At 34.3% G+C, this 24,804-nt stretch overlaps 1 protein-coding gene across 4 annotated transcripts in view; it reads right to left on the bottom strand.

The window, feature by feature from the left end:
* CRPPA (CDP-L-ribitol pyrophosphorylase A) overlaps positions 1–24,804 on the bottom strand; it is a 362,199-nt gene that overhangs the window by 57,249 nt on the left and 280,146 nt on the right. Inside the window, exons 10-11 of one of the 4 annotated variants that reach the window (XM_060020426.1) lie at positions 2,312–2,523; positions 516–653 (exon numbers count right to left, since the gene is read on the bottom strand). The exons of 2 other annotated variants lie outside the window; for them this stretch is intronic. In XM_060020426.1, the coding sequence (XP_059876409.1) occupies positions 2,437–2,523 (87 nt within the window). In that variant the 3' untranslated portion in view covers positions 516–653; positions 2,312–2,436. The remainder of the gene's footprint in view (positions 1–515; positions 654–2,311; positions 2,524–24,804) is intronic. One more of the 4 variants, XM_060020428.1, reaches the window with a different exon arrangement.

Genomic DNA, 24,804 nt, shown 5'->3' with positions numbered 1-24,804 from the left:
TGTTGGAGACATGACAGTTGTCTCCTAAGGAGACATGACAACTAAAGGTAATGTGGTATCCTGGGATAAAAAAAAAATTTTGGTAAAACCAAGGCAATCTGCATAAACTATGGCTTAGTTGTTAATAATAGGGGAAACTGCACAAAGGGCACAAGGGAACTCTGTACAATCCTCTCAATTTTTCTGTGAATCTAAAACACAAAGTGTATTATTTTTCAAGAAAAGATGTGTTTAATCAAGCTCTAGAGTCAGATTGCTGGTATTCAAATACTGGCCTTCACAACTGTCAGATATCTTTGAGCAAATTATCAAAGTTTTATAGTTCTGCGTTTTTCATCTAAAACTGGGGTAACAATAGTATCTACTTTACAGATTTTTCTGTAGGGACTAAACCAGGTAAGACATGTAAATCACAGACACCTAACAAATATTCTATAATAACAGCTGTTAGAATTATTATTTTCACGGAGGGTACTGTTTCAGCCACAACAGAGTAGCTGATAACACCTACTCACCATACATAACCATTAAAGCTGGTAAACTCTATGTAAAAATGTTGTTTGCGGATCTAAGACAGTAACCAATGCATATCTACAGTCCTTGAAAGCAGAGACCATTCATCTCAGATGTCTTGTTGAGAGAATTTTTCGGAACTATAAAGAAGAGAAATAGAGTCCAAGTGAATGATGGTCTCTCTGGATATAAAAGACAGAGATTACAATTTAAAGTTGACAAAGTGGCTCAGATTGCGCGAAAAACATCCCTGCGATGGGAGAGTTGCAAAGAAGTCCTAAAATTCTGCTGAAAATTCCCCTTATGTGGCCAATTCCTAATCGGCACTTGCACAGGTAGACTCCATGGGGCCTAGCAGAGAATAATTTCCGGGAAGCTGGAGCAATGAGCAGAGATTTCAGAAGCTGCACTGCACTTAGAAGATTAGATGTGAGGTAGGCTAGAACAAGGAGACCTTGGTGAAGACCATGCCTATAACCTAGGCATAAAGACAAAACTGAACTAGAACTGCCCTAACAAAGCTTTACAATCTCCAGAAGAGCAAGTTGATTTCCCAGTAACACACATGCTTGCCAGAACAAATTTTAATATTCTTTGGAGGAAGCTAAAATAAACTAGAGCTTTTATAATGCTTTGTAAGTAACAGATGGCATACAATAAAATATTACTTGACAAGTAAAGAACACAAAGCAGCAAAAATAAATAAATAAATAAATAGACTACCCATAAACAAGAGCAAAAAAAAATCAATTTAAACAGACCCAGAAATGATCCATATATTGGAATTACCCTGCAAGGATTTCAAAGTAACTAAGATTAATATATTTAAAAAATAGAGGAAGAGAAGGAAACGTTGATGAAAACTGGAAATTTTTAACACAGAATTGGAATCTCAAATAAAAAAACAATTTTTAGGCTTCCCTGGTGGCGCAGTGGTTGAGAGTCCGCCTGCCAATGCAGGGGACATGGGTTCGTGCCCCGGTCCGGGAAGATCCCACATACCGTGGAGTGGCTGGGCCCGTGAGCCATGGCCACTGAGCCTGTGCTCCGCAACGGGAGAGGCCACGACAGTGAGAGGCCCGCGTACCACAAAAAAAAAAAAAAAAAAAATTTTACAATTTTACAATATAGTACTTGAAGTTAAGAATTAATTGATTTAATATGAGATGGGAAGAGCCAGAGACAATATCAGTGACCCTGAAATGAAGTAAAAAAATATCCAAACTGAAGCAAGAGAGAAAAATGGTGAATTACTACCATAATCATCTTATACCTTGTAATCACATTACTATTCCATTTCCCTATTCCTTATCTACTGACACACCCTACCACCATCACCAAGAAACCTGCTTGGAACATTTAGAAAACTACATATGGGTTATGTCAGCAGCTATGTCATCTGGGAATATTTACTGCATGAAACAAACAAAAAATTTGAAAAATGTTAAGCCCATCCCTAGAAAACCAACGTGATGTAAGGTACAAATATATGTACAGGACTAGACTGTAGGTAATATTGCTACAGCTGCACGTGAGAGAACAAGGGAATTCAGAGCATGGTAAGATCACATGAGACAGGAATTATCCTCAGGGAGACAGAACCAAATGATGAGAGAAAGAGGAAGAAAATACTGTAGAGTCCAGGATGAACAAGAAATATTTTGGGACAAGAAATGGCTGACCCTTAGAGGGACATATCAATGTGATAAAGCTATTGTAGGAAGAGTGGGTACCCAAATTTTCACAATAAAAAATTAAGAAAAAGCACCCAAATTAAATTTATCAGCAGTTTACTTACTATCTGTAACTCCAGCAACATCCATGGCTAGGCTTCAGACAGTAATTACTTGTTATCTTATTGTTCTGTTCACTTTAGAACAATGTGAAATTTTTGAAAAACAATAAGAATTGCACTCCATCTTCTCATAAAAAAAAAATAACTTCTAGCTTTAAAATACAACATTCACTCTTTTTCTTGGTTACAGCTGTATTATAAACTAGAAACTGGTCCTAAAGGTAAAAAAAAAAAAAGGATGTAGTAATCAGGTTTCTTAAATTACTGGGAAGGAAAATATCAAAATGTTAACAAGAGTTATTTGTGGGTGACAGATTTATGGCTATTTTTATTTCATCTTTATGTTTTGCTATATTTTCAAAATTTTCATAATAAACACACTTTATTCTAATAAGAAAAGTAAGTTATTTTAAAACTTAGTTTCAAGACTTTAAATTCAGGGACTAAATTTGATTTGTTATCTCATAAAATCAGTACTTCATAATTGTCTAGATTTCCAGAGAATATCTATCCCCACCAAAAACTTCAAAATCTGTACAAAGAAAACATTTTTCTTTGAATATTGCAATTTTCAATAAAACATTTCCAAAAGAATCTTATTAATAATTCACAAAGTTATAGCTTTTTGCTGATTTAGAGGTTAAGAAAGATATCATGGAAGTTAAGCTAAAAGTAACAACAAAAAATGTGTACTTAATTTTATTTAGCATGTTAACAGTTGCTCATTGAGATTTTGAAGGGTTTCTTTCTTTTTTTTTTTTTTTTTTTTGGCGGTGGCATGTGGGATCTTCCGGACCGAGGCACGAACCTGTGTCCCCTGCATCGGCAGGTGGACTCTCAACCACTGCGCCACCAGGGAAGCCCTGAAGGGTTTCTTACAGTTGGATTTTTTTAAATATCAGGAAGAATATTAAAAAAAAAAAATCAATATAAAATTGCTATTTAAAATTTTTTATATCCTTGAACTGAATTATTTAGGATTACAATTCACCATGGGTTTTAAACTTATCATATTTAGCTATTTCTCTATCACTTTGTAATTTCAAGATTAGGATGAAATATGCTATGCTTAGATCGGGGCTTCCCTGGTGACGCAGTGGTTAAGAATCTGCCTGCCAATGCAGGGGACACGGGTTCCATCCCTGGTCCGGGAAGATCCCACAGGCCACGGAGCAATGAAGCCGGTGTGCCACAACTACTGAGCCTGTGAGCCACAACTACTGAAGCCCGTGTGCCTAGAGCCCGTGCTATGCAACAGGAGAAGCCACCGCAATGAGAAGCCCGTGCACGGCAAAGAAGAGTAGCTCCCGCACAGCAAGGAAGACCCAACACAGCCAATAAATAAATAAATAAATTAAAAAAAAAAAAAAGATGCACAAAAGTTCTATTACCATTATCTTTTAAAAACATAATTTTAAAACTACTCTAGAGTAATTAAGTCTTGTCAATGGAATCCTGTACTTCAGGTTTTTTGTATGAGATATATATATATATATATATGTATATATATAATTATTATTATTTTTTTTTGGTTGATGGTAGGTTTCTTTCCCGTGGTTCTATCAATCATCTTCCATAGAGTAGTGAAGTCTCGATGCAAAAATTCTCATGGGACCTCTAAGCCTTTGGCAAGTTCTTTGGAAATCAGGGAAAATGGATTCTTTACTTTCACAGAAGATTGGGAATGAAATGGCACCTCCATTATTCATAGCAGCTTTTTTCCCTGCTCCCCACCATCAACCTCACAATTTGAACAAGTAACGCCTGCGGTTTCAGAAGTAAATGACGAAGAAGTAGCACCTTGCAAGTGTACAAGTGGTCAATTTTCTGTAATGTCGTATCCTCAGAATTCCTTACGGATCCACTGTCGCTTTCAGTTTTCTCAAAGGACAACTTTTGGCAAAAACCCAGTTTTGGCAAAACTTGAAGAACTTTTTAAAAGGTATATTTCAAAACATTAAACCCTATCATTGTACTACACAGATATCAGTACTAGAATTAAAGAGGTATAAACAAATTTATGGTATGCTGTTAGAATCAAATTTATGTGGAGTTTGTAGGATCTTGTCTCAAAGAATGGCAGGAAAAGCTATGACATCACTGTTCTCCAAATCTTTATAGACAACCTAAACGGAAATCTTTTGAGATTTTCATCTTCCATACACATCATTCCTAAAGAACACAATGTACTCTCTTAAAAGAAACTCTATAAATTTAAAATATATGTATAAATGTATTATTTAGGCTTTAGATGTCTCAAGAGACTACACAGATCTTTTGGAAGGGTAAACATTACATTGTCTCAGCAAATTCCATACAGAAAGCCTAATTCAAGTTCCATGAATTACAAAACTGTCCTGAAATTCAATTTCCTTATATTTTGGTATTAATATCTTTCTGCCACCCATCCTTGTTTTGGTGGACTCATGCAAAAATTATCTAAATGCCACAAAATTTCAATCACTCTAAACAAATAAAACCTGTATCTATATATGGCCATATATCTATCCATCCATAACACATACAATATACAAAAATCCTAAGCTGTATACTTTAGAAACATTTTAAGTCTTGTTACATTTGTAAGGTAATTAATATCGTATCAAAATAATTAGAGGCTAAATTTCCTTTCTGTATACATTTTGCTGATATGGAAGCAAAAAAAAATCTAATGGTAACACACTGTCCCCTAGTGGAGATGAAAAAAAAAGTTCGTTATTTGTAAATTTCCAAAACTGCAGGAAAAAAGCAGTCACTTACTAATAGTTTGCGAAAAACAAGAGTCCTCTCCAAATGAAAAGTATTTACCTCTTGATCATTTGAGCGAAACAAATGTCTCCTGAAAACCTCGACAACAAAATGCTAGTTAAAATACACTTGACTTTACTTACTAACGGAAGTACCACACAGCACTTTTCGTCTCCTTTATTCTCCGTGCCTAGCACAAGGTCTTGCACGTACTGAAGGTTCTCAGTAAATATTTGTGAAACAAGATAATTAAGAAGAAAGAATTGGTCAAGAAACCCTGAGGGGGCAGCACTGTCACTCTGCTGAATAAGAACAGAGACTAAAGATTAGGAAAGACCCAAACTATGCAGCTCTCAGAGTCAGAGTGCAGTGGGGTAAAACCTGGGCAGCCAAAAGCACCAGACATCTGGTTGAGAACGCGCATGTCATTATCGTGTCAGTTATTTCTAGATCTGGGACTTGTCACACTGTCATACTTTATTTTCTTACATCATTCATAATATCAATTCTCCCACTTAATAAAGTTGAAAAATCTGTCTCATACACAATGTCTCTTTTAATTAGCAAAAATGTTTTGATCCTATACAACTTATCCAGCAGTTACCAAGTCCTGTTAGTTTTCTACTTTGACATCCCTCACCAGCTATACTCTGACCACTCTCAGTCTACATCCTTACCATCCTGTACCTAGATTCCTCAAGGATGTCTTAACTGGCTACTTCTCTCTGCCCATGGCTACTGTTCTAATCTCACTAGAACAACCATTTTCACTGTGACAAACCCACATTACTTGCAGCACAAGCTTCATCTTAGCATTCAGGACTATGCACAGTCAACCTAATCAATCCTTCTGGCCAGTTTCCACTCCTTTACTATACAGAATCCACTTCTGTGGCCATACTGATATAATCACTGTTTTCTCTTCTCCAGTAAAATGGCTTCCCAATAATTGTCTTTCTAATTCACATCAATTTTCAAATACCTGGCTGTGATGACTTCCTCTTATGAAATCATTTACTTTAGTACACATCAGTAATTTGCATTATCAGAGTTTGCCTCACAATCTCTTACAGTCTTGCTAGGTTTGCATACGTATAGATCCTATTTTCTTAGCTAAATTGTAGACAGTAAAAGGCAACTCTCCCAAATTAAATTCTAAAATCAAATAAAGTACTACACCTATAGTAGGTACTCAGTAAACTAACCAGGTTAATCTGCTAGTTACTTCTATAAAGATCTGGCTTTATATATAACTATTAAGACAGCTTTGAAGCATCGATGTTTGTAGATAAAGGATATATCATTATAGAAATAACCCCCTAAAAATAAGAGAAAAACTTGTATCTATACTTGGAAACTGAAAAGGTGTGAAAAACTAGAAATTTGTGCTACATGATTCCTCTCCTATGAAAGAAAGCCTGGTCTCAGAGATAAGTGTAGGGACACTGATAAATTTACACTAATATACCCAAGTCAGAAGGATAAAGGCAGACAATGAGGCAGGCATTCTCTTATTTGAGGTGGTTGCATAAGCAGAAAATCTGTATACCAGGTGTTGGTAGGCAATGACTCCTGTTTCCACAATGGGTGAGAAAAGATAGGGTGGACAGAAAGATTATTCAGAAGAGTATCTTCTTGAGTGGATGGCCCAGGCGTTAGTAGAAAAATGTACTGATAATTTCTGTTAGAGCATAAAGATTGGTTGAATTTTTCCCATAAAATTTAGATTCAAACTTACAAACTTAAATCAAGGAAAGATAACTAAAGTAGGCCAAATTCAAACATAACTTCTTGGTAGCAGCATGTGTGTGTGTGGAAAGGGGGGAATTACTATTGAAATAGTTTTGAGCAGTTAAAAAAGAAAAAGATGTCTGGTTAATGACCATTAGACTCTTAAATAGTGGTTCGATCGGTAAATAGTTAGTATCCAAAACTTTCATCTCACATTTCCACAGAAAAATATTTACCATTGTATTAAAAAATCTATTTCCTTCCAAGAAGACGACTTTCAATTGCAACTTACAAGAAGAGTTCTATCCTGACCAGAATGGTGCCAATTTTTAAGTGTCTTAACTAGCAGAAAAATTAGCCTGACAAAGCTCCCTCCCACAATGAAGAGCAGAGTTCTTTTTCATGGAGAAGGACACATGGTAGAAGATTACCTATAGGGTTTCTTCCTAATAAGAAGGTAGATTAAAATCAGCAGATATGTGAAACAATTTTCTAGGTGGAAAGAACCTTCTGGAATCATTAGAATTAACTATATTTCTCTGAAATGATGTTGCTAAGTGAAAACAAGATTCAAGAAGATACTTTGAACATAGAAGTGGGAACAAAGTAGGAATAATTTTATGTCTCTAGAGATTCATGTAGATATTAAGTAAATGTATTTTAATTAAATATCTCATTGGAAGTGGTATACAACCTACCTATTCTATATAAATTTGACTTAGATAAATGGAAGACAGACTTGAAAATCTCTAAAACTCAGAAGAATAAAAGACTTAAAATAATGAGAAGAGAGTCAAGACATTAATTAAAGAACCAAACTGTATAAGGGAAACTTGGGGAGAAAACACAGATAATACAGAAGTCATTATAAATATGTAGAAGAAAATTCCCTGAGTTGAAGAAAGACCAGTGTCTGCAGAGACACAGGTATCATTTAGACCCTTGCAAAATTAGTGAAAGAAACCCCCCCCAAAAGAAGCCATATTCTGATGATACTTTCAAATTTAAAGATAAAAATTCAACAGGCTCCATCAGGCAATACAGATTATTTTCAATAGGTAAGAATGGCTGATGTGTAACTTCTCTGAAATATTAAATACCCCAAGAAAATGGGATCTAAGGAAAAGATTGTTACCTAGGAATCCTGGCTGACTGTAAGAAGGACAAAAAAGCAGACATTGTGGGATATGCAAGGGCTCTGAAAGCATACCCATTAGCAGAGTCTTTCTTTTTTTAAAAAAAAAAAAGTTAACTTATTCAATAACGAAATAAATGAGGAAAAAAATAAGAACAAGACTCCTTTCAATGACTGTATTTCAGGAACTTACCTGATAGCAGGATGTAAGTTATATATTAAGATATGAATAGAGAGATGTTTTTTTCCCTTAATGGAATACATAGGCGGGCAAGTCAGACAAACACATAAACACATATATGCATTCACAATAACAAGTTATGAAGAAAACAACAAACCAGTTTAGTATCAAAATGAAACCAGCATTAGAATTTCTAGGCACAAAATAATTTGAACCTATGTAAAAAAATTCTAAATAAACAAACATGGATCCACAGAAATGAGCAGTCTCTTAAACAAGAACAGACTTGAAAAATAAGAAATACAACTTTTACAAATAAAAAACATTACAAATTTAAACCAAAAAAAGCCTCAAAGGATGGCTCAAACAACAGATTAGACACAGCTGAAAAGAAAATTACTGAAACTGAATTGAAGAAATCACTCAGAATTCACATTAGAGAAGACAAGATATGGGAAATATAAAGAGGTTAAGAGATTTGGCAGACATGATAAGAATGTTTAATATATATTTAATCAGAATCCCAGAAAGGGGGCTTCCCTGGTGGCGCAGTGGTTGAGAGTCTGCCTGCCGATGCAGAGGACACGGGTTCGTGACCCGGTCCGGGAGGATCCCACATGCCGCGGAGCGGCTGGGCCCGTGAGCCATGGCCGCTGAGCCTGCGCGTCCGGAGCTTGTGCTCCGCAACGGGAGACGCCGCAACAGTGAGAGGCCCGTGTACCGCAAAAAAAAAAAAAAAAAAAAAAGAATCCCAGAAAGGGAGGATAGAGACAATGGGGAAAAATAATATTGCTTAAAAAAGTCCAGAATTTATAGCACACAGGAATTCATTCATAAAGTAAACCCAATGAATTCTGAAGTGGATAAAAAGGAAACTCAACAAGTAGACAAATTTCAGGGAAACCATGGAACACTAAACATAAAGACATGATCCTAAAGCAACTAGAGAGAACAAACCAACAGAGGACCAACAGTTACCTTGACAACACTTTTTCTCACAGCAATAATGGTGGCAAGAACACACTGGCATATCTGCAAACTGCTAAGAAAAAAAGCCCAAAAAACAAAAAAAAACAAAAAACCAAAAAAAACCCTAACTCCCTCCAAAAAAAACCCTATCAACCTAAAATGCTTATACCTCCTACCCACAAACATTATTTATCAAAAATGAAAACAGAAGATGGGCTCCCTCAGATAAACAAAACGTAAAATTTTATTCCTAAAAATACTCTGGCACTAAGGGATGTACCTCAGGTGGAAGAAAGATAATTTCAGAAAGACAATCTAATAAGTCAGGAAGGCATGGAATATAAAGAAGTAGCTTTAAAATGAGTATACAAATCTAAAACAAGAAGTGTCTTAAGAAAAAAAGGTAACGTACTATTTTTGAAATATTTTGTAAGCCTGAAATTGTTTCAAAAATTTCAAGATTAATAACAGAGAAAAAAACTAATGAAAACAAAAATCTTAATTAAACAGTTAAGAAAAAACATGAGAAAAGTAGAACACACAGAAAGCAAAAAATAAGGTGAGAGTAACCACTCCAAATACTTTTTTTAATTTGAATAAATGTAAATGACTAACTAAGCCCATGGGTAAAAACACAAAGATTGTCATGTTGGATTAAAAACTAAACAGCTACACATAAAATACAAGGACACAAAAGGCTGAGAGTCAAGTGACTGAGAAGGGTAGATCAGAGAGGCACCAACCCAAAGAAAGCTCGGTTCACTGTATTCAGTATATTCACTATAAAAATACAGACTTTAAGACAAAAAGCAGTATTACAGATAGAGGGTCACTACAAAAGTTATAAAAAGTTTCCTTTACCAGAAGCACTTTTGGATATTGGGGGAAATTACAAACTGCATTTTGGATAAATCTGAGATTTGAGGGAGACATCCAAGACAAAATATCAAATAGGCAGTTATGAGTATAGAACACAGAAAATAGTCATTTTCAAGTGAAGGGTATTTAAAACCATATGAGTGGGTGAGAATTCTGGGGGATCACACAGGACAGTGCTCTAAGAATCTGCGGCATTTAGGCATCTGAGAGACGTAAAGAAGCTGGCAAAGAGTCTGAGAAGGAGCAGACATACTTTGTAGGAAGAAATCAGGAGTGTGATATTTACAGAACCTGAGATAAAAGGGTCATAAAGAAGAAAACGATACCTATTTGTCCATCAATATTTACAGATTGTTATAGAAAAAAAATCAGTTATAGAGAGAGAAGGATAATTATTTTAATGGATTATAAAGCAAAGCAATGCTTTAATAATTAATAATTATTCTTCAAAGACAAGGATTTTTTAAAAATATGTAAACTACATCACAAAATGTTGGAATATGAAGAGGGCTGAAAGTCATACTGAATTTCTTATTTTACACAGTCAAGCCAATATATATTAAATCATCAATGATTTTAAGTTAACAAGCAAGAGAAAAAGTAGATATGCATATAAAACACAAAAAAACAATCAGTAGTAGTATGAAACAGGATATCACCTTACAAAACCACTAGGGGGAAAAAAAAGCAAAGAAAATATCACACATCCTATGAGGTAAATTCCATTCACTAGAAATTTAAAACCAAGGCAGCTTGAGTAACTTGTCCAAAGTCACACGATAATGACTGAAAAATACAGACTTGAAATCAGGATCAGAATATAGAGAGTCCAAGCACTTAACAACTTTAGGGATAATCTTATCCAAGAAAACATGCTTCTGAATGACTAAAGTTTAGACCCATTAATTTTTATGCTCAGTTTAATATCAACTTAAAAATATAATCCCTCCTGCAGTTTTTTAATGATTCAGCAGCAATAAGTTGGACGTGTGGTGTAACACACAGCATGGTATGCATGCCCAGCCCCCAAAACAGCAAAATAAGTAAATAAATAAAAACAACCAAATTAATTTATGTTTTACGATGTGAATATAAACTGATGAGAGAATTAAATCTCTTGGGTCAATAACAATAAAAAGTCTAACTTGGAAATTGAAACACTGATTCCGGAGTTTGTGACATCCAGACAAAAGGTAGAAGCCAGCATTTTTCAGTGAATATTGATGGAGGAATAAAAAAGGAGTTCTGTAAAACAGATGTAGGGGACATAACACAAATATTTATTGAGTCAAATGTCACTTTCTCTTATAGTTTATGTTGTCACACGTATACATTGCAAAGGTAAGCAGGAAGCCTTGTCAATTTCAGTAACTATCACGCCATAAAATGATAAGCCATAGGGAACAACATATACCAGAGTCAAATTGCTAAAGCAAAGGCAAAAATTAAAGTTTAAACCAAAACATACATTGATTTGACCGTCATGGTTGGTTGGGTTTGGCATGATCCCTGGCAGGATCTGTTTTATATTGAGACATGATGAACGTTTGCTTTCTGTGCTGACATGTTTTCAGTGAGGTGTAGAACATAGAAAAGGGTAGGCAACATTTTAATTATTTCTCCAGCATTATAATACACTGAAAAAGATCTGGGGAGAACACAAATAAGCAGCACATTAGAAATCTCCTGTGGCACTCTGGAAACCTTACAAAGGAAGCACTAACATGTTTTCCATTCACCCAGCCTAAGGCATAATTCTCCAGTTTCCTGGATATACTAATTTCATAAAGAATAATTTAAGTGTTATATAGAACACACACGATCAAAAGCAAAAGAAAACCTACAAAATCTTTCTTCCTTTTAATTGTTTATTCATTCTGATTGGGATTGGAAGGCCTTTAAAAGACAAATAAATGCCTGATGGCTATAAATAATTAAAATACTAGCAGAGAGGAGTAATAATTACAAGAAAGAAAATGTCTGTCTGAATTATATACATGTCCAATGAAAACAGCAAGAGACACTGCTATATGGTGAACACTAAATCATATAAGCAAAAATGATTGATAATCTTTATAGGAATATATTAAAAGACATTTAAAAGTAAACTCAAGTTCAATGATAGGAAGTTCTTATAAGTAATTATGTACATCATTCTTATAGGAAATATAATCCTCTCACAGAATGAACTATTTATTTCTGTGACTTGATAAATGAAAGGAAAACTTACACTAAAAAATCTAGGCTGCTCAGATTTTTTTTGTTTGGATTCAAGCATTTTACTTGGAAATAAGTTCACGTCCCTGCAGGACAAAAACAAAACAAAAATAAAAGCACACAGAGATTTACCTAAGAAGACTGTAGCTTACAGTGACATTCTTCTGGATATTGTATGTCTCATTTATAAAAATAAAGCATTGTGAATTTCAGGGAATGAAAGCTTGGGGAGGTTTTTCTAATTATTATGGAAGAAACCTTGGGTTTTGTTCTTCATGGTCTCAATAATCAACACTGAAGGGACATCGTGATTTACAATCATTACGTTCCTTCTGAGGTAAAAATTTCTTGTACATCCGTTTATAGCATGTTATCTTTTTGCTTTCAACTAGTTACGTGCTGTTTAGAAGGAATAAAGTGGATGTTTTGTGAGGGAAACAAAATACAAATGTTTAATCAAAGAGTAAACAATTCCTTGGTTTTGACTAGGCACATTTTATTTTTTATTTCCTATTTAAAAACATTTTTTAACCATTAAAAAAAATGACGTATAGTTAATTTACAATGTTGTGTTAGTTTCAGGTATACAGCAAAGTGATTAGTCATACATATATATATATATATATTCCTTTTCAGATTCTTTTCCATTATAGGTTATTACAAGGTATTGAGTATAGTTCCACTCTGCACACAGTAGGTCCTTGTTGTTTATCTATTTTATATACAGTAGTGTGTATATGTTAATCCCAAACTCCTAATTTCCCTCTTCCCCCTAACTAGGCACAGTTTTCAGAGAACACAAGATAGTGTGGAGTTTTTAATATCTCATAACATTAGTCTGTTTGCTTATAATAGGCTTATTAATCCAAAAAAAGGGAGTTATGGGAAGATTGTAAATATGATTGATTAATACTATATTTCAATATACTTAACATTTAAACTCTCTAAGAAATGACACTAAGCTTCTCAGGATTTATGCGTCTGCCCTTCTATAAAATTAATTAGTAGTCATTTCCTGCCATGTGATATGTTGCTAATTCCTAGGGTATATAAAACAGCAAAAAACCAGTTTAAGTTATAGAAGAGGAATACTGAATATAGATGAGCCGTAAGGGACTCAAATTTCAGATAAGTCCAAAGGCAAACTATGTTAGACTCATGAGGACCTACTTGTTTGTTGAGAAACAAGACTCAGAATCCTCAGTAACTTAGAGCTGTGTCCAGCAACATCCACTTTCACATCAACCACAAGAGGCCAAGAATATATTTTAGAAATAACTGTTTTATAGGTCTTAGCAGAGGATTGCCCAACATGCTAGGCCACCCAATGGATATCATGTGATGATAATGATGAACTCTAAAATATGGATTGTATGCCAAGCTGTATGGTGCTTAAGAGACATGGGAAGAAGTCACCATGCCACATTAAACTATGAATATCCATGGACTGGGGATTTAAAAGGAATATCGAATTTGTGGGGTTTTAACTACTTTACTTACAACCCTCTACATTTTAGAAAAACAACTTGACAAATTGAGGGACAAAATATGTAAAGGTTTACTCAAGCACCAAAAAACTGACAAAATAACATTTTTATTAAATAAATAAAACAAAGCAAAAATTGTGAATAAATTTGACTTAAACAAGAAACATCCTGATTTTAAACTGCTAATAATCTCTTTTTAAGAGCCACTCAGAAAATGAATACCTGAAATGGCATTTAAATTACAATCTCTTTGTTTTTTTAGCAACTTTATTTTTAACGTCTTTATTGGAGTATAATTGCTTTACAATGTTGTGTTAGTTTCTGCTGTATAACAAAGTGCTCATTGTGGAACAAGGAGAGGAAGCCACAAAAGAAAGAGGAGTTCCATTTAGTTCCAAACTAAAACTAAAACATGATCTTTTAGAAGTGTAAATAAATATAGAACAGAGTTTTTGTTACTTTAAATATAGTAACTATTAATTTTTTTTTTTTTTGGCCAGTAATAAAACAGTACCAAGCATAGTCTTCACCATTTACTCTCGGCCATCTATGTAATGTACATTTCATCTGAAAATGACTGATTTGTTTCATGTAACCCAACAGAATAATTCAGAAGCTCATTAAAAATAAACTCATGAATCAGCGAAAGAGTAATCACCACAAATTTGAAGATAATGTGAGAAAGAAAACAGCCAGGAATGGACGAGCTTTCAAAAATGGAATTATGAGTAATGAGAATTAACATTGTGGACTCTTTGGACCATCTTCCCCAGCCCCCCTCCGCAAATAGTTATAAATTCTAAGTACAACTTTAATTAAGACATCAACTGATTTTTTAATTTTGTGAAGTAGGTTGTCTAATGGATGTTGACTTAAAGAACAAGACTATTTTTATAAGGATTTCTCATTTTAATAAATCATTGAGAGGCTGGATCAGATGGTAGCCTGATGACACATGCTCCCCTCATTTTAAAACTCTTCAAATGTGTATTGGTAATGATGGTGGAATTAAATGCACTCTGGAAATACACACATGCACACATAAATGCATATATGATGATACTGGAAAATAAAGAAGAATGCTATGATATGACTAGAAATTTTGGAGAATTTCTGAGAAACAGAAAAAGATGGAATCAGACCGGAAACAAAAACCATAGACCAAAACACATACAAGTTAGGACTCTGTGAAAGACAATTCTGGATTGACTTAAGCTGAGGATGAACAAATTCCAGGAGCAGAAAAAGATCTTGGGCCAATCTTCAGGGTAAGTATTCATTAGCTATATTCTAAGGAGTCAACAGGATGGCCCATCCCCTCACTCCCCACCTGCATTAAAGAACTGGCAGTAAAGATAGTTATTCAGAGCCTAAAGCAGATCATGTGGGCACCTGGTCCAGAGAAATAACCATGCTTTAGGTTGGCAGGAAATTCCAAAAAGAAAAGGGGTCCTCTATAAGGAAAACAAGCTATCAGAAGTAAATGACATTTACATAGTAATAATAATGTGGACACAATGCTGTGTTAACTAAAAGTTGTGGTAATATGGATGCAATGTTCTCTCATCATAATACATTGTGGAAAAAAGTTTATACTAGGTTTTCAAGTTTGCTTTCACCATATACGAATCTATTTTGATTTAACACATTATGAAATTAAAGAAAAAACACAACAGGAATTTTTAATTAGAGGCCAAAAAGCATTCAGTACTATTCAACAACTATCCCTGAGTAAGAATACAAAAAGGGATAAAAAGAAGTGGAACGAACACTCACTGTTTCATTATGTTAAGAACTTCCCTTAAAGTTACAGAAAGCAGAAGGATAAATGGCATCACTACTATAATGTATCATTGCATTGGGTTTCTTAGCCAATGTAACAAGACAAGAACATAAATAAGATGGTTAAATACTGGAAAGTAAGACATAATCCATCTTACCTTTTAAATATAAAAGGTAATCATTTGAAAATATAAAAGAACCACTAATAGTGTTTAGCAAGTAGCCAAGTACAAGATCAATCCATAAAATAATGTGAGTTTTCCTACATAATAGCAATAACCAATTATAAAATTTAATATTTTAAAATTTCCACTCTATAAAATTTGATATTTCTCAAAACACTGGCAATAACTGATTATGAAATGTAATAAAATTAAACAATCACAATAATAAAGATGAAAATCCATAAAGTGGTCATAATTAACTCTTGAAAACTGTCAGGTAAAGCACTGGTATTTCCAAATTAAAATAATCAACAATAAAAATTAGTAATTGCAACTGAAAATAAGTAACTTGACTCTACATGTGTAGGATGTTCAAAAAGAATAAATCACAAAAAACTACTATAATGTTAAATATTCTTCATCCAGTAGTTTTATAGCTAATTTTTTTGTGTGTGTGTGGTACGCGGGCCTCTCACTGTTGTGGCCTCTCCCGTTGTGGAGCACAGACTCTGGATGCGCAGGCCCAGCAGCCATGGCTCACGGGCCCAGCCGCTCGGCGGCATGTGGGATCTTCCCGGACCGGGGCACGAACCCGTGTCCCCTGCATCGGCAGGCGGACTCTCAACTACTGTGCCACCAGGGAAGCCCTATAGCTAATATTATTAATTGTCTGGATTTGGATTTATTTTTATTGACTGATAAAACAATCAAGTATGTTAGTTTTGGTTGAGTTTTCAGTTACAGAAATAATAAATTTACGCAATTTTTGAGGCTACCCTATTCTTCAACTACAACTAAATCTGTTTTGCTACTCTTAGATGTTATATGGGAAAATAATAGAGAAATATTATGTTTGTAAAAATTCATCTCAACCTCCCCTGAACAATACCAGTGACTAAGAATGCCATTTCCTTTTATTTTCTCAAACTGATATACAGAACTTTAAGAAAGCAAATCTGTGGTTAGGGGAATCAAAAGTGTGTTTAAATGAGAAGTCTGAATCTGGGTTAGAGCTAATATGTGACTTTCACATAGGTGATAATCGGGGGGGAAAAAAAAAGGTTTTTTATGTAAAGAGAAACCAAAAGACAAATAAAGCCAAAAGAATAACTTGGCAAGAAAGCCAGATTTTGGCTAGAACATAAAACAAGGGAGTTTTTAGTGATGGAAAGAAAAAAGTAGACAGTAAAAGAAGAATCCATACCAGGTTCCAATTTGTAAGGCACAAGGAAAAACTAGACCTAAGTAACATACCACCTTAGTAGGATTTGGTAATGAACAGAATTAAGAAAAAGCCAAATATGTTACATCTATAACAGAGTATGATAGGCATAGAAATTTTTTAAAGTTATATAAACTAAGTTAACCAATCGAAATCAACACAATTTGTCACTATAAGATGCATGAATTTTTAATTAAATTACTTTTAAATAAATTCAAAAAAAAAGATCTTAAAGTCATGCCCAGCCGTCAATTAATAAATTTAATTTAGTCCCATCTTTTTAACAACTAAGTATATTAGAATGTAAAGTGTACTTTCTACAGGATGGTTAAGGTTTATCAGTTACTCATCTGAGTACTTCAAGTACCTTCTCAATATAGAATATCATAACCTATTAAATTATCGTGTGACAAAACTGTGTAAAAATGAATTAATAGACACTATTCTATATCTTCTGACCCTGTTTTCTTTGATTTTACAGAACAATAATGAATGATTGAGTAAAACTAGTAGCTCAGACATATTAGAGCGGCTTTGTAACAGATGAGGATAACATCTTTTAAGCAACAATCGAATAAATGAACCCACAGCTGAATAGCTGAAACTATCTTTATATTATTTGGCTTCTAATGGCATCTAACTTTTATTCTTCAAGTTGGTCAGTAAGTTGGTCATAGGAAGTTATTATGGCTAGGAGTATGATGAGTGAAAGAGATGAAAAAAGTATAAGGAGACTAGTGAGCAATCCAAAGACATCAGAAAATAATTATTTTTACTTCATGATTAAATGTATAATATACAAATTATTTTCAGTCTTATAGTATACTTATAAACAAGAGACACTAGTATATTTGCTTTAATTATTATAGCTAAGCCATAAGAGTTAAAGCATAAAAGGAGAAGATTCAAAGTTTTAGCAATCTCTCTAATTTTAATTAGTACTACCAAACCCATTATTTTTTAGGGAAAAAAATGACATTGATCCCTCTTGCCACATCACACATCATGCTTCCCTATAATTATGTTCCTCCTTTATCTCTTTAATCTAACACCATTAGCCTATTTTCAGCCCTTTGAATTTGTTCTCTTCTGTGGCAAGTCCTTCTTACATATTGCTTCGTCTCTCTAGAATACTCTCCCTCTCATCTTTACTTTCCTTCAGATGTCTGCTTGGGTAGAAAAGTTGACTTTCATTTTCATTCCTCTTCTTCAAGAAAGTCTTTCTTGGCACCCCTGCCTAGGTCAAATCCATCCATCTTAGTAGGCTCTCAGTTTCTCTCTCCTTTTTAGCTCTTGTCTCTGTTCCAGTTTTGTATTTGTTAATGTGATCCTCTCCTGGCCTAAAGTTCCATGTTATGATATCAAATACCATATAACCTTGTCTGTTTGTGCTCAGCATTTGCATCCCGAGTGCCTGTCATTATGCCCAAGAGAGAAAATGCCAATACATACTTGTTCAGAGAAGTACATATTTTAATAAATATGTAAAAGATGAAATTCAGTTTTTTTGCACTATTTGTTAATGAATTTCTGCAATTCTTTCAGAAAGTAACTTTTTCTTTTTTCCTATTTTAAGTTTATATTTCATCTCCCTACCATCATTTCCCCTTCCTCCTTAAAATGCAATTCTAATGACCAGGAAGGATGTTTCTGTCTGAGCATTCCAACCATTCTAATGCTCCGATATATCACTATTCCAACACTCAGGAACCATTCTTTCCTGGTAGATGCCCTAGCTTCATGGAAGACCCGGGACAAGAATGTGAATGCAATCAAATAAATAACTACTGAACTTAAAAAAAAATAGTTTTTCACATTCTACCTCAGATCATCTCAGATTCTATCCATAGCATGGCTATAACACCCCTCAGAAAATCAGCTGTCCTGATCAAATTCTTGATAGGAGTTATGTGCGATAAAAATACAACAGCAAAGTCATTATAATGTTCAAAATATTACATATAATATTTTTGGTCATTGGAAATAGATAAGCTGTTTTGAAAACAAAAGAATTCATTATTTTTCTTTAATGGTGCATACTGGATATTTTCCAGTCAAGAGGAAGCAAGAAAGAGAGAGAAAAAAAGGGTCCCTTTAAATAAAGCCTCCAGAAAAATCTTCACTTACATCTCAGAGACCATCCTAAAGTGTATGGCTAGCTAGGAAATGATGTCATTATCCCGAATAAAACCGGCTTTCTGAAATGAGGAGTAGCTGGGCACCTAGCAGACTCTGTCTTGCATGTTTTATTAAATCCTCACAACAGAATTAAACAAGTGAATAAAAAGAAAAAATCCATGACTGTAAGTTCTTCCTTGTGTTCTACGCAGCCCATTTCTAAATTGAGAAATGGATTTCCAGAGGGCACGTGCCAACTTCCTAACACTGAACCCAACCCTTATGCTACCAAGCTGTAATAACTGGGAAGTTCCCTGGAAACTTCTTTCTTCCTTTTGTATACTGCCGAGGAGCACATTAATTTATGGGACTGAAGTAACAAATCTCTGTATCCTATTTGTTAAAAATTAGGTCCAAACTGAATAACACCAGGAAGATATTCCTAGGAGTTTGGGATTTAAAGGTGAGGAGGTTCCCTATTTTCAGAATGGACTATACTTCCTGTTTTTGGTTCTTTTAGTTCATTTTAGTGAATTTTCAGCAAAAAGCCATATGTATTTCCATATTTAGCCCTTATACTCTATAAATCTTCTTCCCAGGCTAAGATTATGCCTTCTGTTTACTTTGTTTCTAATAGTATTTTTTATGACATGGCCCTTTACACAGTTACTAAATATCTATTGTGTATATATACAAAGTGCTGCATAGGAAACCATGAGGTATACAGAAATGTATTAACAGGTAGTTCCTACTATAAAAAATGATATTCTCTAAAGATTTTTATAGTGAAATATATACCAAAAATTTAAAGAATAATACAAAGGTTAACATCTCAATATTCTCGGATATGGCCTCAAAGCCTGCTTGAAAACAGCAGAAAATCAAGGAAATCTAAGTGTCTCATTCTGCTCCTCAAGTAGATAAGACTTTGGTTTCATCTGTTTTATATAAAAGGGAATACACTCGGGCTTCCCTGGTGGCGCAGTGGTTGGGAGTCTGCCTGCCAATGCAGGGGACACGGGTTCAATCCCTGGTCCGGGAAGATCCCACATGCCGCGGAGTAGCTAAGCCCGTGCATCACAACTACTGAGCCTGCACTCTAGAGCCCGTGAGCCACAACTACTTAGGCCCACACGCCTGGAGCCCGTGCTCCACAAGAGAAGCTACTGCAATGAGAAGCCCGCACACTGCAATGAAGAGTAGCCTCGCTCACTGCAACTAGAGAAAGCCTGCATGCAGCAACAAAGACCCGATGCAACCAAAAATAAATAAATAAATTTATTTTTTTAAAAAAAAGGGAATACACTCCATATTAAATTATTTTTGCAAAATGGATTTCAGTGATAGAAACAATCTTTTTAAAACAAAGATAATAGTAGATAGGATGAAATAAATGGTTATAACTAACATACAGATAATGACATCAACTCATTGGAGTAACTGTCTCTTACAACAGTCAACTAAGCCTTCTAGGACTTGAGCTGTGAGTTTAGAAATACAGAGAGTAGAATTCCCTGGAACCACAGAAAGGAGAATGCTGTAAAGACACTTTGGGGCCTAAAATCCATGCCATGTTCTGTGGAAGACACCACCCTGACTAAAAAAGGCACAGAAGATCGCATAGCACAGGGCTGGAACATACTAGTTGCACAAGTCTGAAACCAAGGTCGAAAATCTAGATCATATACTCAAGATAATACCCATGACGATGCCTCATCAGGTGATTATGCAATGAGAGTACTATTTTTTTTTTAACATCTTCATTGGAGCATAACTGCTTTACAACGGTGTGTTAGTTTCTGCTGTATAATAAATTGAATCAACTATATATATATATATATATATATATATATATATCCCCATATCTCCTCCCTCTTGCGTCTCCCTCCCACCCTCCATATCCCACCCTTCTAGGTGGTCACAAAGCACCGAGCTGATCTTCCTAAAAGAATCATCTGGAGGAGGAATGATTAAAGAGGGATTAGAGCAGTGTTTCTCAGTCTAAGCATTATTGTCACTTTGGGCTGAATAATTGTTATGGGGGGCTGTCCCGCGCTTTGTTCGATGTTTATCATTATCAATGGCCGTTACTCACTACGTGCCCATAGGACCATACCCTCGGTTGTAGCAACTCCACATGTCTCCAGATATTGCCAAGTGTCCTCTGGGGGGCAAAATTCTCTGGCTGAAAACCACTGAATTAGAGATAGGGAGAGCAATTAATTTTAGATATAAAGTGAGAGGGACCATGATTCAAGTGATGAAGCCAAGATCTATACAGGTCTTACATACATAATGAAGAAAGTATATACAGAATTCCCTTATTGATTCAAGTTTCTAGTCTTTGTAATGGAAAAATAATACTCAAAATAATGGAAATTAGAGAAGGAAGCCTATGTTTTAATGAGGTGAGGGAAGGTGTGGAAAAGAGATATTGGGTGGATGATCTCTTCATATGAAACCTAAGTCTACAGAGAATAATAACTATAGAATCCCATTCTGAACTTTTAACAGAAAGATAAAAATAAAAATATAAGTAAATGATACAGAAATGGTCTGAAAATACAGGCAATCCGGTCATTCCTAAACTTGCTTTAGTAAATTATGATCGAATTGCAGCTAGATCACACACAAATTTATCTCTTGTCAAAATATCAGAAATGTTGCTAAAAAGCTGCACAAAATTAAATCTAACTGTAAAGCAAAGGTTTCATGAGACGTTCCATATTTAAGTGGATACTGTATCAAACTTTTCCGAAAAGTAAAGAATGAGTTTGTAGTATCATTACTTATTCATATACCTGTTTTGAAGTCTGGATTTTTATACTGTATTTCTCTAAAAGTGGAACACATTATTAAAAAGAGTAAATAAACTCCACTAGGTGTCCTTGGCCTAGATCTCAAAACCACTTTATTCCAGAATATTACACCTAAGCAAAGATGAGGAATTTTCTGGCTTTTGATGATCATGTTTTAATCACCACTGTTAGGTACTCTTGGAAACGCTCACAACAAAACAGAAAATCTGTAAGTGTATGTTTTAAACAGGCATGATTTCAAATGCGCAGCTAGAAGGCTTTACCAAATCTAAACAAGTACAGTGTCGAGCACAAGGTTAAAGACCCCTGTTTGACTGGTCCTTGACTATTTTGTGGTTAGGTAAGACCTTATTATATAAACTATATTTTGAGTTTTATGCCTTGTAATTATATTAAGTGTTATTTGTGAAAGTTCCTGCAACTTATTTGGAATTTTGCTTCCTCAGCTGGCAGCAATTACAGATTCAAAGACCACCGGAAATAATTCTTCAGCCCCTTTTGAGATCCACAAGCTTGTTATGAACACTTAAGCAACTGTACAGCAACATTATACTTCGGTAATAAACAAGGCCAGAGGGAAGGTTATTCTTTTCCACTGGAAAAAAATCCTGCTCATAAATAATTCAAAAACCAGAAGAGAAATGATAATTCTACCAACATATGGAACTCCATCTGAAATCAGAGCCACCCTCCACAGGATTTTGAACTTTGAAACTAAGAGTTCACACAAATTAGTGACTACTTTTTGCCCAGGCAATACATTCAACTAACAAAGCATCTTCCATTTGAGCAACCACAAACATTTCTGGCTTCAGTTGTTTATCTCCAATGAAAAACTATTTCCATACTATTTTAATCTTGTATATGGTAATAATTACCTGTTTATCTCTGAAGCATGGACACTCTTACAGTGCCCTTTAGAATGTATTTGTGTACCATTTTCCTTTCCATGTCCTTGACAGATGGAAGTATTCACACCTTCCTCCCAGAACAAAAGTTGAGAAGCACACTACTTTCTTTTCAACTGGCTCACTTTTTGTCTCCCAGATTCTCACACTACTGGGTCTACTTCTCAACAGCTTTTCAATTTTACCTTCTTAGACAAAAAATGCAATTGTGTGATACTTGAAGCCAATTAATATGGAAGAGTAGATTACATGGCAAATGAAATTCATAATTCACCTTGACCACATACGTATAAAATTAAGCTTTAAATATTTTACTATAAATTAGAAATTGGTATTAAAATGGATAAGAATCCTTTCAAGATAATTATAGATCTTAACTAAGATTTCTTGAATGCCTTTTATCAAGTGTTTCAAATTAACTTGTTTAGTCACTTAGTAACCGTATGATATGAATATTATTTTATCTTTACAGATAAGAAAAATTAAGTATCTCATCTAAGTTTACAGAGCAAATAAGTGATGGTCCTGAGTATTAAATCCAGTTCTATCTGAATTTCAAGAATAACATTTTTTTCTATGATTCTATGCTCTATCCTTTCTGAAGTTCAAGAAGGATTCAATTCCCAATGCGATTGACTTCAAATATGGACAACCTGAAATAGAGTTACCAGTTAATGCAAACAATTGCTAAGCAACACATGGTCTTTATTCTTAAGGAACTCATAGTCTAGCACTGGAACACCATTTCTATGGTGTCTTTGAGAGCTCTCTCTGTTGCATCAAATACATGGAACGTCAGCACTGCACACAGAAGGTTTCGCAGAAGAAAACAGCTATCTGTTGCTTATTAAAGTGGAGTGAGAGGAGAGTGGTGGGATATATAGACATATAATAACTGATAATATTGTATTATTATTGCATATAAAATATTATAGTATAATTATATTAATATTGTATACAAAATAATATATTCATCGTTAATTGTAATGTTAATGTATAATATATTATATAAACATATATGTAAATCTTTATACATGATATATCTTGCCACTACCCTCCCCTCACTCCACCTCAGTCAACAATGGATACCTCCTTTCTTCCACAAAATATTCTCTGTGACGTGCTGATGTTCCATATATTTGGTAAACACACATACATATTACACAAATATGTATATATCATATATGACATAGCTACACATTATATATACCTTAGTATATATGTATGTATACATTTTATTTTAAAATCACAATCTATAAAAGTATTCCCTATGTCTGAGAGCTCCGAGCTCTATAATTTGGGCCAAGTCTCAATTCACTAAGATAATTTCTTGAAACACTATATTACAGAGAACAAGATTAAGATCGTACTTTACAAAGGAGAACTAAGATGCAACTCTAGTGACATGTACTGCACCTTTTTTATGCGGTTAACCATTGGAAAGGAGTGGAATGGATGGATGAAAAGAGACTTTTGTTCTTTATTAAATATAATTCTCTATTTTTAAATTGTTTTATAAAAAGCCTGGGCTCATGTATTAGCTCTATTTAATGATAACACCACCAAAGATACGTAGCATTTAAAATGAAATACCCAAAGGAGAGTTGAAATTTAGAAACAGCTAAACACAATCTTTTTTATTAGCATATGATTAAGAATACTATATAACATTTAAATTTTCAGTCATCTTATTCCAACAAGGTTAAATCTTCCCTTTAACTTCAACCGACACTTTACTTGGTTTTTCACTAGAATATCGACTGTTTTGATGATTCTATTACTTTCTATAAGCATTTCATACAGAAAAACAACTTGAGAATAAACTTAATGAATAACTCTAAGCCACATTTAAAGACAGCTATGACATCTGCTTTTTCATTACCATATTGTATGCAGTATACAAACAACATATGATGAATTGTAAATTGCATGCTTGCAATTATAATCTTGCATAAAGTATGAGCACTGAGTGCTAATTAAACTAGTAATGCTTTATTAAACTTTAGGAAAATATCCTGTAGGAAACAATGTTTCACAAAATAAGCTTTATTCATTTTTGAAGTGACCAAAAAAAATGTAAATTTAAAACAACAATAAAGCCAAAATGCTGAAAAATAAGCAAAATTAATAGAACAT

The sequence above is a fragment of the Delphinus delphis genome, chromosome 9 (assembly GCF_949987515.2).
Source record: "Delphinus delphis chromosome 9, mDelDel1.2, whole genome shotgun sequence".
Classification (NCBI taxonomy): Eukaryota; Metazoa; Chordata; class Mammalia; order Artiodactyla; family Delphinidae; genus Delphinus; species Delphinus delphis.
This window is presented reverse-complemented; position numbering and strand designations above follow the sequence as displayed.